The sequence below is a fragment of the Spea bombifrons genome, chromosome 1 (genome assembly GCF_027358695.1).
Source record: "Spea bombifrons isolate aSpeBom1 chromosome 1, aSpeBom1.2.pri, whole genome shotgun sequence".
Classification (NCBI taxonomy): domain Eukaryota; kingdom Metazoa; phylum Chordata; class Amphibia; order Anura; family Pelobatidae; genus Spea; species Spea bombifrons.
This window is the reverse complement of record NC_071087.1, coordinates 116,152,190-116,170,379: the sequence shown is the minus strand read 5'-3', so window position 1 is coordinate 116,170,379 and position 18,190 is coordinate 116,152,190. Positions and strand designations below refer to the sequence as shown.

Below are 18,190 nucleotides of genomic sequence, written 5' to 3'. Positions count from 1 at the left end.
TCTAAATAATTTTTTAATAACTCTAATTGTATTTGAATCCTTTAATTTCAGAATTATTATTAGTAGATGTTTGTAGCAGACAATCAACATTACCAAACCAAAAAAAATCCTTTGCTTTATTGAGCAGGTATTGGATTCCAGTTTGCGGTCATTGTTAAAAAGCTTTTTGTGTTTTTACTTTTCTTTTAAGGCGTTAATGCATTCCAGTGGTCCTGTTGGTAGACATCGTCAGTTGGTGCTGGTTCTGGAAGGGGAACTTTATCTCATCCCGTTTGCTTTACTAAAAGGGAGCTCCTCCAACGAGTACCTCTATGAACGTTTCAGCTTAATTGCTGTTCCTTCCATCCGATCACTAAACATAAATTCCAAGGTAAGCAAGAAATTGACTATTTCGTGGTTGCTCGCTGAAATCTGCTGATGTATCTCTTTTGCTGCAGTGCTTCTCATATTTCATTTCATTTTATATTATCCCTATAAAAATTACTAAAATAGAGGAGTATTTCATCAAAGGCCAAATAACAGTTCTGGTGTCCATTTGTAAACGCGTGTTCTGAATTGATAATATTTTGGCATTAACCAGAGATTTGGTTAAAATGTTGCCATTGAATGTAGACATCTACAGAATCCCTAGTTTGTTGTGGCGTAATTGACAAGTTTTTATTAGGGTTTTGAATAGTTGATTTTGTGTGTACTACAAAGAACACTTTGCACAACGGAAGAAGATGGTAACCTGTGCAGTAACATTTTCCTTTAAGTCATAAGGCGGGTGTCTATTCCTGAGGGAACGTATATCTGGAGATGAGGAAGGAGCAAACCAGTGGTTATTGTCAATATTTCCACTCCATGTTGGTAAAACAGTTCTTTTTTAGTACAACCTGGAAATTATTGCAGTGGCTGTACATCAGAGTCTTTCCCTGCAATCCAGCTACAGACTTGTATGCCAAGCATATATAACACATGGCGGTCAAAAATCAGAGGACTTGGTACCTTTTTATTTGTTTATAGCAAATTGGCCATTTTGAGCGTCAGACAAACAAGCAATGTGTCCCTTTGGTACTTCTAAGGTTTTATATGTATAGTAAAGTCACAGCTATAATATGTGGTTGTATAGTGTTTGTAAAAAGAACATTTCACGGATCCTTATAAAATGTCTTCTAGGAAACCAGATGCATGTTGTTTGCGCCTCACTCCAGCTGAACCTTTTGTGTAAACAGGGCATTTCCTGGCGAAAACTTGGCAAAGGGAGACTCCACTGTTATGCGATAGAACTTAGTTAATAGCTTGAACATGAAGCGCCACAGAATATCAAATGGGCTCTTATCTGTTGATAAGAAAATAAGTAAAAATACTTCAATATTCCATTCCATGTCTAATGAGCGCTTGGAACTCTCTTGAGATGGCAATGCATTTAAAATACTATTCACTTCAATGAATAAATATTCATGCCCACATTGACACTAATGTTATATGTCTTGTTTTTTCTGCAGTCTCTCTTGCGCAAGAACGCTCCAATATATTCAAGTTCTACCTCGATGGCAGCTGTTGTGGGGAACCCTAAGCTTCCTCCATCTGTGATGGATAGATGGCTTTGGGGACCGATGCCTTCAGCTGAAGAGGAGGCCTACATGGTATCGGAGTTGCTTGGGTGTCAGCCCCTCGTAGGTAGCTCAGCAGTCAAAGAAAAGGTTATGAGTGCTCTTACGCAAGCTGAATGTGTCCACTTCGCCACTCACATTTCATGGAAACTATCAGCATTAATTTTAACACCAAACAGTGAAAGTACTTCGGGAACAAATAAAAGCACCTTTGGGAACACCTATACAATTCCTGAGTCTTTACAAATGCAGGACGATGCCAGCGATGTTGAAAGCATATCTGACTGTCCACCTCTCCAGGAATTTCTTCTGACAGCAGCAGACGTTTTGGATCTTAGACTCCCTGTGAAGCTAGTGGTTCTCGGGTCCCATCAAGAGTCAAGCAGTAAAGTTACAGCAGATGGTGTTGTTGGCTTGACACGAGCATTTTTGGCTGCTGGTGCCCAGTGTGTCCTTGTATCTCTTTGGCCTGTTCCTGTGGCAGCTTCCAAAATGTTTGTACATGCATTTTACTCCTCTTTACTCAATGGCATGAAAGCAAGCGCGTCCCTCTCCGAAGCAATGAAAACAGTACAGAGCAGTAAGCAACACTCACATCCATCAAACTGGGCAGGTATGATAATTACTTTGTGTTTACATTGTACATCATTTTTATTGGATGCAGCTGTTAACCATATCATTTGTAACTTTACCTCAATGCTTGACATTACACTTACTCTATCTAAAATTGTCATCTTGCTGTTCCTTCGCTCACCGTGAAAAACTAAAGTGTGAATATCATCAACTGACTCCAAGGGATGTCCCCAAATTCCGAATACGATTTATGAGCTAGGGAGAACACGTGAGAAGCCAGCTTGATTTTTTTATTTATAGTTAGAAAGAACTGATATATCCAGAGATCAGTTTAAGGTGTAAATGTCATATTGTACCAGATATATCTTCTGCCCCTAAGTGTGACCTAACAGCCTTAAGAATTTGCTTATTTATTTTCAATGCCACCATCACAATTGTAGACTTCCAAAAGACCATGTATTATCTTCAAAAAGACCTTGGTTCTGTTCTTGAAAAGAGCTGATCATGTTTCCAAGTTAATGATGTAGATCAAAGCATAGCTCTGGTGATTTTCACAAACATTAGAATACCATTTTGGATATATTTCTAACATACAGGTTTACATTTTTGCCAGCCCTGCTTTGAATTATATTAACCATGCAAAGGGCAGGATGTGAGTATAATGCAGCGGGTCAATGCTAGTTGGCCTTGTATATATTTTCCCAGTCTCTCATAGACTAGGACCTGTTCTGCTTCATGCTTTCTCACACATCTTAACAACTGTATATTAGAGTGTGTTGGTGGGCATGAATAAAAAATATGCTCAAATGTATTAGAACTGATGAGCCATGAAGTGTGGAATTGAACAGTGTGCTTATGAATGAGTGATTGTGTTAACCGAGAAAGGCTTATCATATTAACTACAGGATCAATACTCTTTAGAGGTGCTCTTGTGTGCATTCTATCATCTGTCTTAATACAAAGGGGTCATTTTATCTGTATCAATGTAAGGTTGAGAAGGATACAGACACTGGTTGAAAACCCATTTAATTAATTTGATCATTGTGTAAACATATAGCTATTTCTAGCTTTTAAACAAAACATTGATACTGGTAGAATAAAGTATTGCCCGTCATCACTGATTACTTGAAATAATATACGTAGAGTTCTGGGCATTGTTTTTAATAGTATGCAACGGGGGTTTTCAAGTTTTTTTGCGATGGGCTGCTTCATCAGAAATGTATGTATGCGTGTGCCACACTCATTTTTTATTGCGAGACAATATACAGCATGACTCCTATCATTGTGTAGTGATCAGACACAGGCGGTGGTACAGCATAACTCTCATCACTATACACAGAGTCAGACATTGATGGTGGTACAGCATAACTCTTATCATCTGCCATCATCATTTTCATTTTGTTGCTTTTTCACACTTATTTGCTCTTATTTTCTCATGCTCTCTCACTCTTACTTACACTCTATCTCAGTCTCTCACACTCTTGCTCACTATCTCTCACACATGCTCTCATTCTCTCTTTTAATGTCTTTTTACAATCTCTGACAACTGCTTCCACATCCCTATCTCCTGTCCAGCAGCTCCTCTTCTCTTGCCTTTTCTTGTTCTTCTGTCTTTTTTTCATCTGCTTCTTCCCATGTCTTCTTTCATTGTCCACTTCTCTTTGAACCAGGCCTCCTGGAGCACATCTGCAAAAGTTTCCGGGCACACCCTTTCCCCCGAGGTTGTGCCCAGGGGCTTCACCCTTTTGTGAAAGTTCTCCGGGAGGCCTAGTTCACAGAGAAGATGATGAAGAAAGACGACACAGAGAGAAGTGGAGAAAGAAAGAAAACAGAAGAACAAGAAGAGCCGAGAGAAGAAGCAGAGCTGTGGGAAAGAAGACAGAAACACTGAATCGGTCGGCGGAGAATATAGGGAGACTCAGTCGGCACAGACTTCACCATGGTTGAAAGTAGTTGAATAAAGAGAATTCCAAATGTTCTTAATGTGTCAAAGTAACAATGATAACTAATGATATATCAACAGCTACAGAATAAAGTCCCACTTTTGTGGAAATAGTGCCCACTGGTGATATTGTTAGGTAGTGTAGGTGTGAGTTGATACTTAAGACATGTATTGTTGGGAAATTGTGCTTCTGAAAGTATAGTGGAATACAACACTAAATTAAATCTACAGTTGTTGCTTCATATCTGGTGCATACAAAATTGTGCGATTATGTATACAAGCATCTGTTTAACACACATGCATCTTACCTAATCCAAAAAATGGTCTTTGGTAAATCATATCTACTGTCATGCTATGCTGTAACTTGCCTCATTTCTAACATCCAAAGCAGACAGTTGGCTTTAGTATGTCAGAGGATATGCAATTTAACATAGAGGGTAAGGAAAGCAAATCAATTATTAGATATTTTTGTGACATATTATTTATGTGACAGGGGCTTGATGACAAGATGTGTTACGCACCCCTGTGTAACGGAAAGGGTTAATTTTCAGCAAGGGCTTCCTTTAGGTTAATGTCAGAAAAATATTCGTCATTCTAACTGTTCACCTAACAACCCTGCACAGGATATATGCTCATTGGAAGTGACGTGAAGCTCAACAGCCCCTCTTCACTGATTGGTCAAGCGTTGTCAGAAATTCTCCAGAATCCCGAACGAGCAAGAGATGCCCTGAGGGTTCTGCTGCATCTGGTGAGAAGTTGTATTTTATATATAATTATCTGTGTTCCATGTCTCCTTGGTGCTGCTTGTTTTTACTGTAAACCCTTTACATTCTCACCAGGCAGCAATGCTTAAATGCTGCAATCTGGTTATACATATCTAGATTTCTACATACATCCACATTTCAAATCTGTCTTTGGATAATTAAAGTCATGTTTTCAGTTGCACATCTTAATATTTGTTGAAGTGATTCCTGACTGTATACCTGACATCTATTAATGAAGACCCACATATATAGTCTCAGGATTCCGGGGGTCCCTCAGACCCTGCAAACTGTGAATTCAAAAGCGTACAAGAGCTTCCATAAGAAGCTGCTCTTTGAAATCAGCATGTATTATGTATAGGTATATAACTGGTCATTAGCAGTTACTCAGTCTGATCCAAATTCTCCATCAAGATGCCATAGTAATGTTTTCTGGGTGTCGTTTCTTTCTTCTATTCCGCAGGTTGAAAAGTCGTTGCAGAGGATTCAGAATGGACAACGGAATTCTATGTATACATCTCAACAGAGTGTGGAGAATAAAGTAGGGGGGATTCATGGCTGGCAGTCTTTACTCACAGCGGTAGGATTTCGCCTTGACCCCCCAAGCAGTGGTCTTCCTGCGGCAGTGTTTTTCCCTACTTCTGATCCGGGTGAACGTTTACAACAATGCAGCACCACAATCCAGTCTCTGTTAGGTATGTGTTTGGAGTCAGTAGGAAGGCATAAAGAATATTTTGTCTTATTAGGTCCTTAATATACTTGCATTGATAAAAAATGCATTGCCATCACACCAATATGACATCAGAAATATAGACTTGCATGCATTTGAGCTGCTTAAATGCACAATAATGGATGTGCATATGAGGACACTTGGTCAACTCATTAAATTCACACTTCAGCCATCATATGCATAATGTGTATGATAGTCGAGTGTCAACTCAGTTGTTGAATGGAAATGTATAGAGGGGTTAATCTAAGTACCCCCTATGCACTTGGTGTTTTCCCTGCCCACCGAGCCATTTATTTTGCAAGAGATGCGTTCAGCTAGAGGAGAACGCACCGGAGTGCGCTCATGATCACTGACAGCCAGCTCTAGCACTGGCTATTTCAAGAGTCCTAGGTGGCCTCACGAGTGCCACCTCATGCATGCACAGAAAATGTTCTGTTTGCTTTCTTGTCTGTGCTTGGCTGTTTCCGGCAGCCTCAACTATCGAAAAACTGGTCTGTTGTTTTGGACATAAAAAGTACCCGTAATTCTCATTCATCGTCTTGGAAGAGGTCATTTCCTGTGGCCTGTGCTGGTCTAGGAACTTGTTCTTTTTAAAGACAATCTCATACCAGAAGACCATTTCCCCACCTCTTCTTGTTGGGTGGTTCTCTGTCCATTTATCAGAAGGTGGTTCTGTTCCAAGTGGTAAATGAAGTTAGTACGTAAGCAGTGTTGTTTGAGTGTCTCTCCAATGCTTCGTACATTGAAAATATTGCATTTTTGAAATCTTTGAAATCACACCAATATAAATATTTGTTTTTGCAGGTTTGCCTCATTCCGCACTGCAAGCACTTTGTAAACTGATTACAGCTTCAGAAACTGGAGAACAGCTTATTAATCGGGTAAGCGTGGTCCCAGCTGTCATTTCATTCTAATTGCAATTTCTCAACCAGGGCAATGACTAGTTCATAAACTACAACGATGGAAGTCTATCTGGGCCAGCCAGAATCTGTATTTCTGCATTCCGCACGCTGCGTTGTGTAGCATTATTATGCATGGTCACCTACAAGCATGTTTTTATAAGATATTGTAAAGCTCCAAGAATATCCCTGCGATAGTGCTGCATAATGCATTACACAGTTTTTAAAGTGATCTGTGATATGGGCTGCATGTTTTTTTTTTTTCTAAACTGGAAGCAGAACTTATTCAAGAATGCAATGAATGTCTAAACAAACCTCTGCAAAGAAATCACTGCTTGCTTTGTTTGCACGCTAGCAATGCCTTTTTTCTAAACATCTGTATTTGTAGGTAAATTAAATTAGCTAGAGGCCATGCAATGTGCTTTGTAATCATTTCCAGGTTAAATATTTAAAAAAAGACTTTTCCTATTTTTATATATATATATATATATATATATATATGTAATAAATGCCTTTTACCAGATATCCATGACTTTTGAATGACTTTTGGAAAGGAAAACATTTAATTTGGCACCATTCTGATATCAAAAATATTTATTAAATGCAAAATGTTGCAGTAGTAATAACTTCAATTACGTGCTTATTCTTTATGGGTGCTGGACGTCAGGCTAGACAGGTATAAGGGTAGGTCTTGCCAAAAAAAAAAACATTAAAAGGGACTGTGAGAGATGGAATTGAACCTGACTGGATAGGACCAATACTTAGTTCCCAGGTATGACCATAAGGGTATTACCTGAGGGCTGGACATGAGAAGATAATCAGACAACTCAGAGTGTCTGCATCCAGGAATCGACAATGTAGCAGAACCACAATAAGTTTAGGAACAGAAGCACTGTGCAGCTCTGGACCCAGCTGTGCTATGAAGATCTTGGTCCTTCAGGATCAAGGTCATCAGACTGAGTTTCCAGTTCAATAAACGTCATGCTTATTGAAAGTATACTATGTGCAATATAAATGTAGACATATAGCACTTACAAAAAGTTTCAAAAGACATTTCTATATTTCTCTACTGTCTAATATTAGCTGACACCAAAATTTGACATGAAGGAAATAAGAAGTCACATAATTACAAACCAACGGTTGCTATATAGAAGCCATACGGAGGCTTAGGTGGTGTTCTGTCTTGTCTTAAATACGCACAGTGAGAAAAGTACCTTAAGTTGGTAAATTTTGACCTACTTTGCCAGTGGGGTCCTGATGCACAATCACAGAAGGCCCATAACGTGAACTGTGATCATGCCTGTAGCACATGTAAGGGAACAGAATCTGCCTGCTGCGATACTCTAAACGTTCTTTCTCTCAATACTCATTGTAACTGCATGAGGCTACTTGCATATGCATTTCTTGTGTGATGCAAAAATAATTACTTGGCTTGCAGAGTCTATGTGTGATTTTATAGCCAATTAACCTTTCGCTTGGGTTTTTTCTTTTTCCATTCTAAACCTTGTTTTCTGCTTGTAATCTGCTGGCTTCTGAAGGCTGTAAAAAATATGGTTGGAATGGTAAGTACCCAAAGAATTTAGATGTTTACATCAAATGTTGCCATGAAAGACACAAAGCACTGATGCAGTTGTTGAGCATAATGCCATACACTCATTGTGCGTTGCATCCTAGGTCGTGGAAATGGCAACCACAGGGCTGTGTCCCGTGTGATTGGTTAGCCGTGGCATTCTAAAACTGTAGTTATAAGCGACACTGGTTTTAGGGGACAATCGTTAGGATGTGATCGGTGGGGCAATAGCAAGAATTATTGGATGAGTTGTTCATGTGCTCAGAGCTAAGTAACTTGAGTTTTATGCTGTTGACAGCCCCTTGATGCTCACTCAACATTCTGAGTTACTTATAAAAAAAATAGATCAAAAATATAGATTGTTATGAAAAAGGGTTTGGGAGGTGTATGCATTTTTACTTGTGGACAGTTTACTGCATGTAAATATGTTAATGTGTTATTCCTGCTAAAATAGCACACAATTTTAATTAAAAACGACGAGTGTTGCATCTGCCAGCTAGTGGCTATTGGGTGTAAATTATGACATGTGTGCTGTTTGTGTATTTTGCTGGCTCCTATTAAAACCTGTTTCTTTCATAAATCAGCTGCATCAGGTCCTTGTTCAGCTTCAAACAGGAGACAAAGAACATGATTTCTCATCAGCGCCCATCCAGGTGTCCATCAGCGTTCAGCTCTGGAGATTACCCGGATGCCACGAATTTCTGGCTGCTTTAGGTACAAAAATCAGTTATGCTTCAGTGGTTGCTTTATTGCTCAAAATATGCACCCAGATGTTTGTTTAAATTAAAAGATTTACAGAATGGTATAACAACATTGTAAACTAAACGTAGCTAGTTTATTATCCTACCATGCATTGATCAGCACACAAACACATTATATATATATATATATATATATATATATATATATATCTTTATTGATATATGTATTTATTATAAAATATTTAGACAGAATCACAGGTTTGTGATTTTAGTTTTATTCTCTCTCAGCGGCACTTCCCATACAACGATGGATGCTGACCAAGTGACATCAGCCAGACCCGCAGGCTAAAATTATTTAAGAATTCATGAGAACTCATGTAACATTTGCTTTAAACAATAGACAAAGACAATTCCCTTTCTAGAGCATTAATATATAATAGCAATTTGCATTTAGGCTAAAGTTAATTAAGTTATTAATTCATTACTAGTATATATTAGTTTATTTTCAAAGCTCATAAATATTCATCAGTGCTATGCGAACAAACATACGCAATACTCAAATAATTGGCAACAATTATGAGTTACTTACTTTAGCGTCCTGCAGGCAACATTTATTTGTGGAACAAAGGGATTTGCAAGCCATGTCTGATCTGCCACATCTGTGTAAAATGGAGCTGAATCGTCCATAAATAAAACATCTTATAAATAAATAAGTTGGCTCCATGCAAATTTCCATAAAATTGGTGAGACATGTTGCAGCGTAGTAGAAGATTCATATGTGGTGTAATGGAGGCTCAAGGTATCAAGAGTATTCACAAAATTAGTGTTAACAAAATTAGTGTTAACATTTTTATTATACTTGATACACAAGCCTTTTTTTCTCCATAAAAACATGTATTCAACTTGAAATCCCATTTCCATGCATGTCCCTCTAGATTTGAGGGCTGGTGATCAGAGGACAGGCAAAAAAGGGTCAACAGATGCATTCACATTTCCTATCCACTGTCAAATGAACATTCATGATACATACAATATTTTGTAATGACGATTTATTTTAACCCCTTAATGACAAAGCCCGTACATGTACGGGCTCAAAATGCATTGTTTTCAATGGGTTTAGGGACCGCCCATTGTCGTTAAGGGGTTAATAAGAACAAAAAAATCCCCCGAGCCACCTCATGCCCTTCAAAGTAATTCAATGTATAACACTGGTCAGGACGCAGATTACAGCGAGGGGAGACAATTTTTACCATATTTTGGCTTCAACCATGACTCCCTTTTGTTCTTCTTTATTATTATAATATATGCAATAGAGTATGATATGATGTACCAGAAATGCAACCTTTTGTCTTTTTTTCTTCATATAGGTTTTGACCTCTGTGAAGTAGGCCAGGAAGAGGTTATACTGAAAACTGGCAAACAAGCTAACAAGAGGACTATGCAGTTTGCTCTCCAATCTCTCCTAGCTCTCTTTGGTGGGTATTAAAGGAAAATGTTGCACTCAAATGTTGTTCTCAACCTGTTAATGAATTCCACCATCCCCGAAGACAAATTTACAAAATATTGTAAAATCAATGATACAACAGTATTGGGACACCTGACCATTACACCAACATGGATTTTTATGACATCACATTTTAAATACATTAATATGTAGTTGGTCCCCACTTTGCCGCTATAATAGCTTCTGGGGAGGTGTTCCACAAGATTTTGAAATGTGTTTCTGTGGGAATTTTTGCCCATTCATCCAGTAGAGCATTTGTGAGGTCAGGCACTGATGTTGGACGATGTCCCCTACAGCAGGACAATGCTGTGTGAGAACAGTTTAGGGAAATCCCTTTTCTGTTCCAGCATGACCGTGCCCCAGTGGACAAATCAAGGTCCATAAAGACACAACTGAATGAGTTTGGAAGAACTTGACTGGCCCGCACATAGAGCTGACTTTAATCTCATCAAACACCTTTGAGATTAACTGAAATGGAGATTGCGAGCCAGGCATTCTCTTCCAACATCAGTGCCTGACCCCACAAATGCTCTACTGGATGAATGGGCAAAAGTTCTCACAGAAACACTCACAATCTTGTGGAAAAGCCTTTCCAGAAGAGTGGAAGCTGTTGTAACTGCAAAGGGGGGACCAACTAAAAATTAATGTCAATGTATTTAGAATGTGATGTCATAAAAAGTTCCTGTCGATTTAATGGTCAGATGTCCCAATACTTGTGTCCATATAGTGTATAGTTACTTATTGTCATTATACTTGGGTGTTACTTTGATTCTTACATTTAATAAGTATTATATGCTGTTGAATGTTCTGTTTTTTTTCTTCTAAGATGAAACATTACATTACAAGTCAATGTCTGGCTTATGCATTAGTAAGATTGGAGATCAAGAGCCAGCTGGAAACAGTGCAACATTAATATACCAACTGAAAATAAATGGCAGCTCAACAAAAAAACAACATAAAAATACAGTTCATGTTTATTTTCTATACATAGTAAGCATATATTATAATTGTTTATTCATTATTTATAGTAAATATATAGTATATTTAAAAGTGGTATTTTTTCGTGTTTCCGTAATGAGACAGACATGCCGAGCATATAAAAGAGCTTCAGGTAATGCAATGCTATCCATCATGCAACAGATAGTGATAGGGGAGAAAAATAAGTTCCAGCAAAGGAGGAGGTCGTTAGTACTTTTAGTGAGTGCGGTCTCGGTGGAATGCTGTGGACAGAAACCAGATTGTAGAGGGTCAAGCAGTTTGGGTAGAGAAATTTAGTTAGTTGATTACATCACTATAACTAAATTTAAATAAATAAATGTATTAATAATAACATATCAAATATCACATTTTGTCTGTTCTATTAGTGTATTAACTAAAACTAAGTTTTTTTCTTATGTGAAAAAAATGGGATAAAACGGGATTACTCGGAATTTGATAAATAGATATCAAAAGTGTCTATCTGCCGCTCAGAACCTACTGTGTTAAATATTTTCATTGACAGACACCTGGTCGTTTTGAACCCACTAGAGATTCATTCATACTAAATTTGCTGCTGGGTTTCTTGATGAGTTGGTTTAGACAAAGAACCTGAACTCTGGCTACGATTGTCCTTTTGGTTTACTTTACATACAGTAGAATACTGGAGAAAAAATGATGCCCAATTAAGATTTGTTCATCAATATCCTCTTTGATTTTTTCCTGTAGATTCTACTGAGCTCCCAAAACGACTTAGTCTTGACAGTTCTTCATCACTTGAATCATTGGCATCTGCTCAATCAGTTTCAAACCCAATGTCTCATGGATATGTTGGCCATCCATTTTCTCCAATATGCCCGGATGGCATGGCTTCAGATGCTATTTCTGTTTACAGTCTAAGCTCGATAGCTTCATCAATGAGTTTTGTTTCAAAAGCGGATTGTTTAGCAGAAGGAGAACACAGAGTACGTGTAGACCACGAAAGACCAAAACATGTTTATACTCAAAGAACATCAGCAACAAGGGGTCAGGCTTCTCCACAAACCAACATCTCATTAAACAAGGAAGAGCAGGAAGAATATGATGGGTTTTCCATAATAAGCAATGAACCTCTTCTATCCTACACAGAAAATACAGATCCTAAACTCAAACAGGGAAATATTCAGGAAACAATCCAAGTGTCAGTAAACTCTAAAGGCAGTATAAGCACACCAAATTCTCCTGTTAAACTATCACTGATTCCAAGTCCAAATTCTCCTTTTCAAAAAGTTGTAAAACTGCCAAGTTCTGATACTGGAGAATCCGACCAGTCTAGCACTGAAACAGACAGTACAGTAAAATCCCAAGAAGAGAACAACCCAATGCTTAATCCTGAAGAACTAGCCCAAAAAATTTTAGAGGAAACTCAGAGCCACCTGATTGCAGTTGAACGTCTTCAAAGGAGTGGCAGTCTGAGGAACATGAGTAGTTCATCGGATGGTGCATCAACTCCCAATGGTAGTTCTACATTTAGGTCATCTGAAACAAGTGCTTTTAGTAGACCTGTTCAGAAAGGAATGCCTTCCCCAGTTACTGTGAAACCAAAGCCTCCAACAAGAAGCTCATCTCTACAAAAGGTGAGTTCAGGATATAACAGCCCAGCAAACTCTGAAACATCATTGAAGGACTCTTCAAGACATAGTGGTCAACCTTCTCCGAGTTCAGATTCACCTAGTTTCAAGCTGAAATATCCTAGCTCTCCATACAGCTCTCATATTTCTAGATCTCCTCGGAACATGTCACCAAGCTCAGGCCACCAATCTCCAGCAGGGAGCACCTCATCTCCAGCCCTGTCATACTCTTCTGCTGGGTCTGCTCGTTCCAGCCCTGCAGATGCTCCAGATATTGATAAACTAAAACTTGCCGCTATTGATGAAAAGGTGAAAGCTATTCATAATCTGAAGATGTTTTGGTCAAGTACCCCTCAACATTCCTCTGGGCCAATAAAAATATTGCGAGGAGCTCCAGGTACAATGACTTCAAAGAAAGACGTTCTTAGTTTGTTGAACCTATCTCCTCGACATAGCAAGAAAGAGGAAACCACAGATAATCTTGAATTGAAGGAACTATCTATCCAGCAAAAGCATGTTGATGATGCTCAGCAAAACCCACCAAATGGACACAAACACTCTGAAAATGTAGTAAATGTTACCCAGTCAGCAACATCAATTAATGTAAGTGGGTCTTTACGCAACTTAAAACTAGCATCCGGAAATGGGTACAAGTTCCTTTCACCAGGACGATTTTTTCCATCTTCAAAGTGTTAAAATGTCTTTTATACGACTTTTACGGCTGTGTTCCCATTTGTATTTTGTCGAATTGCCTTCATTACGCGAAGGACTAAAATATTACATGTGAAGCAGAGGTCACAATGGATTGCATATATACCAATGTACTACTTGTTCTACAAATATGAGTTGTCATTTCAATTGGTTATATATGTTACTGATTAGTGTGTATAAGAAAATCAACAGGTACTGTGACAATCAGATAGGACGTTAAAAAGTAAACAACTTTATTAAAAGGAAGCTCCCACACATTGGTGAGATTTTTGGTTACATATTAATAGTCTTCAGTGTCGTATCAGATATGCAATATGTGTCAAAGAAGCCACCATCATATTCTTGCAGTTGTGTGTTCACTTTTCAATACATCAACACGTATCAGATAAAGATTTCCAAAAACATGTATTAGTATTGAAATCATCCACTTGCTTCCTGGGGAAGCTACATATTATTAAGCCTTAAATGTATGTTAAGAGAAATATCTGCTTAATAATATCTACAATATTTGGATAATGGTATAGATTTATTGCTACAAAAAAAATACACAAAAACAAATAATAACTTGTATACTTAAAGGTAATTGAATATCTGTTTTTCCTTTGCAGCCCATATAATGTATATATAAATATTATATATTTAACTATTATTAGAAACTAGTATTAAAACTGAAAAAAAGGTTTCAAGCTACTTTGCTGAACTTAACAATTCTGTAATTTAAATTAGCATTAGAAACATCATTATATTTCCGCTCAAAGTCTTCCCAAAAATAATTTTTAATCAGGCAGTTTAGGCTAATCCATAATATCTGATGGAAACACTTAATTGTCATGTGACAGAAAAGCAGTCTGTTACCATAGAAACTGAAAAAAAAATGTTTCTAGGTTGTTTTTATGTGCTTTTGGAACACCTTTAAATTCACATTTTCTTCCTTTCACTAATTTCTTTTACGAGAACTGGATATGACGAGGTTACAATAGTGCTTTTCCCAATATTTTTACATTCTTTCTTTACTGCAGACTGTCTTGATCAAATCTCTTGGAGTTTAACATCTACTATGGTCCTGAACCTACCAAAGACAAATGGTGCTTAGAATGTCAGGGAGGCAGAATCAATCGCTGTATAACCCTACTGGAAATACTGCTTTTGGTGGTGATTTAGGATTTTCTAGTCTTCCTTGCGACTCCAGAGAGTATTTTGTATGGTATAAAAAGAAACTGCTAACAAAAATGTTGCTTTTGATAAACTGTTAATATTGCAGATATTAAATTAAGCAACCTGGTTTTTAATCGTTACCATGATGCACTTACCAGGTTCGAATGAAAATGTTCTTTTCAGCTGTTGCTGAACTACAGCCCCCATGATCCCCAGTCATATATTGTTTCGATATCTATTAACTGGATCAAACCTTGGCTCAGGAGTCATCAGTTTATATCATATAAAAACAGTGTTCAATGGCAAAAATGAATCCATATCAATATTAAACTTTTTAGGACCCCCTATTTTTTTTAAAGAAAATTCCAAAATGTTATTTTGTGACTACCGCATGGGTAACCATTCCATTTCGTAGTACTGGATACTTTAGCACTCTCAGCTTTACATCTATCTCCAAGATTGAGACACCTTTGAGCCAGTCATGGAAGGTTGCTTGCCTGGGCAGCGAATGCAAGTTTCTCAACATAGAATGACCAAGCTGCAGGCCCGACTTGCCATCTGGCAAACTGGGTAAATATCCGGTTACCAGATGGCACCAGTCACTTGGCAGATCCAGCCCTTCAATGGGCGGCCACTAGCTTGCCACGAGCATAGCCTGCAGCTGTGTGCATATCCATCATTTATTGGCCGCCGGCCTTAAAGTGCCAATCTAAATCTCATGTCTGATCCTGCCCAGCTGCCTCTTCCTGGTGCAAAGTTAAATGTGAAAAGTTGTTATTATCGTTATTATAATTTTCACATCATGGCTCCTTTCTGCCGTTCTGAATTTATTGTTGCACATGGAAAGTGAAATTCTCCAAAAAAAGCTGGCTATTTAATTGAATCCAGTTTCTAAGCTTGCAAAGGTTAGGCAACATTAAAAATCCCTGCATGGAGCACAGTGTCATACTTTGTACCTACATCAGTGTGTATCTTCTCACTGCTCCTGAAAACCAGGTTTCGGGAGCATTGTCACTCTTGCAATCGCATTTGTTATGTTGTGATTTATATATAAAATCGACACGTTTGACTCTCATAGTGTGAATCATCCATCACCGCTTAGGACTTGCTGGTTATCACCAATGATAAATGTCTGTGTAATGTACCAGCGTTCCTATTTCCTAGTAACAAGACCGGACAGGGACCAAAAAAAAGAACTGGCACTTTAAGCCCTGCAGACCATAAATCAGGAGTAAGTTTCAGAATTGTATGAGATTATTCACATAATAGGGCATGTCATTACATTAGCTGTAAAATTATTTACACTGGGTCGGAGGGGTTAACAAATAAGAGTACTTAAGCATTTACCTTGATCCAGACTGGAAGATGTTAACCGAAGTCAGTACTTTCTGAAATATGCGTACACACATTTTTAAACCATGCGTTTCATATTAGGACAGATCGGCACTCATCATCGCTGTAATACGTAATAAGAACCAGAGCTGTATGTCGCAACATTTCCCATAAGCCGCGTTCCTGCCACGCTCCGCGTAATTGGAACCATTTATACTTACAAAAGAGCATTTCTACAAACCGAACTGACGGTGGCATAAAACGTACCAAAAGCACCGCACTGCAGACCTTAACGATATGTCTTTAATGATAACCCACGGACACTGTTGACGTCATTGTTGGATTTGTTTGCTTATGAACCCATAAAGATTAAAACCCTGCTTCCTTGCAATATTTTAGTCGTAGGTCAGTTTACAATATCACTTTTGTAATTGTACTTTGTAGCTCTACGCATAGCACTACTGTTGTAGCCACATATCCCTATGCAAAAGGTTTCATTCCCGTTGATGAAAAAAAAAATGGGTCTGGTGTAGCATTATCTGCAAATATTTTCATAATGTACGTGGAACGCGAGGAATTTGTAAATATTACATTGTTAATGGTGCTTCATGCATGTTTTGAAGTGAAGCCCTTGGAATACATATATGTTTGTGTATTGGTGGGTTTAAGTCCAATGTGGATGATCTTTACTTTCTGTAAGGAGAACATTTATTAATGGTGAAGAAAAGACTTTTGCTAGATTTCTTTACCAGTTTTTTTTTTCTTCTCAAAATCTTCCCTGTATCCTTGTGTCTGATCTACTATGATTTATTTTGTAAATTAAACAATGTTTTTTTGGTTTTTTTTTCCGGGCGGCACTAAACTTTTTTATATACGATAAAATTTACCTTGTAAAAAGTATTTCATATTTTTTATTGATCCAGCGGAAGGCAATTTTGGCCTGTTTCTTTGTGATCTGTGTGTTTATTAAAGCATGAAACCATATATGATGTGTCCTATACCACATACAAAAGCATAAACTTTGTTGAAGCCATAACTGTCTTTTTTATGGTGCTGCGGTTTCCCTACATGATGGTATGACGTAATTATGATGATTAATAAAGCAATTAGAAATAATTTATAATGCTTAATTGGACATTGGGCTTTGCAGTCAAGATCTGTAGCATTCATTAAGAATTTCTGAAACATTTATATCAAATTAAACCAAAAAATATATTGTAGAATCATATTTATACTGCACAAATGAGACCAACACAATGAAAATTAGTTAAAGGTTAAACCATGTTTACCGTAATTGCAAATCAACACCAAGAGGAAAAACAATCCATCAGGTTCAACCTTATCTCAACAGTTTTTTGAAAGAAGAAAAAACCCAGTGGCACTATTCAATGGGTCAAAATTATCTTCGTGACTCCAAACGCTATCATATTCTTCGTGGAGCAACATTACCTGGGATGAATGTTGTGTCTGTGGCTGCCCCCTTTAATTGTATCCATCATATATTTCTTGTGACATTTTATATGAATTCTACATCTTGGTCTTGCTGTAGTAAATTGTGTGACATGCCTAAAATGCAATCACTTTCTCTGACTTCTGAAGATGTATTAAGGTCCTGGAGGGGCCCTGGCTCCCCATGCAAGAGTGCCTATACAAGTATGCATACATATTCATACTCACATACCCTTACATGTTCATGTTAACACACACTTATGCATACATTCTCATTCTAACACACATACATACTCCCTCGCACTCCCTTACCTCACCTGCCTCGGTCTGCCATCATATGGCGTCATATTTGGTGCAGTGCTGACTGGCATATGTACAGTGGGAGCAGCTCATCTGAGTGGTGAGCAGCTGCCCTTCATTGGTTGATGCCAGACTAGCCCCCTGTCTGAGACCAATAGAGTCGCTCTTACGGACCTTTAAATTCTGGCATCAAAGCCATTGATCTCCCCAGGCCAAGTTGCTCCGAGGTGTACCTTGCCCTGCCATGGGGGACTAAAATCCCTCTTCCTCCCAGGCAAAGTTGCTCAGAGCGTTGTCTCTGCTGCTATACTACGGAAGCCTAGAAAAGTAGAAGAAAACAAAGAGAAAAACAAACATGAAGAACGTATACAAATATTCGCCCG

At 38.1% G+C, this 18,190-nt stretch overlaps 1 protein-coding gene across 1 annotated transcript in view; it reads left to right on the top strand.

Annotated features, from left to right (window-relative positions):
- The window catches only part of TTC28 (tetratricopeptide repeat domain 28), a 146,764-nt gene extending 132,790 nt beyond the window's left edge, over positions 1–13,974 (top strand). The window contains exons 14-22 of the mRNA XM_053452234.1: positions 191–370; positions 1,488–2,208; positions 4,734–4,858; positions 5,335–5,566; positions 6,406–6,482; positions 8,039–8,062; positions 8,655–8,784; positions 10,139–10,246; positions 11,980–13,974. Coding sequence (XP_053308209.1) covers positions 191–370; positions 1,488–2,208; positions 4,734–4,858; positions 5,335–5,566; positions 6,406–6,482; positions 8,039–8,062; positions 8,655–8,784; positions 10,139–10,246; positions 11,980–13,556 — 3,174 coding nt within the window. The 3' untranslated portion in view covers positions 13,557–13,974. The remainder of the gene's footprint in view (positions 1–190; positions 371–1,487; positions 2,209–4,733; positions 4,859–5,334; positions 5,567–6,405; positions 6,483–8,038; positions 8,063–8,654; positions 8,785–10,138; positions 10,247–11,979) is intronic.
- Positions 13,975–18,190: the final 4,216 nt, after the last annotated feature.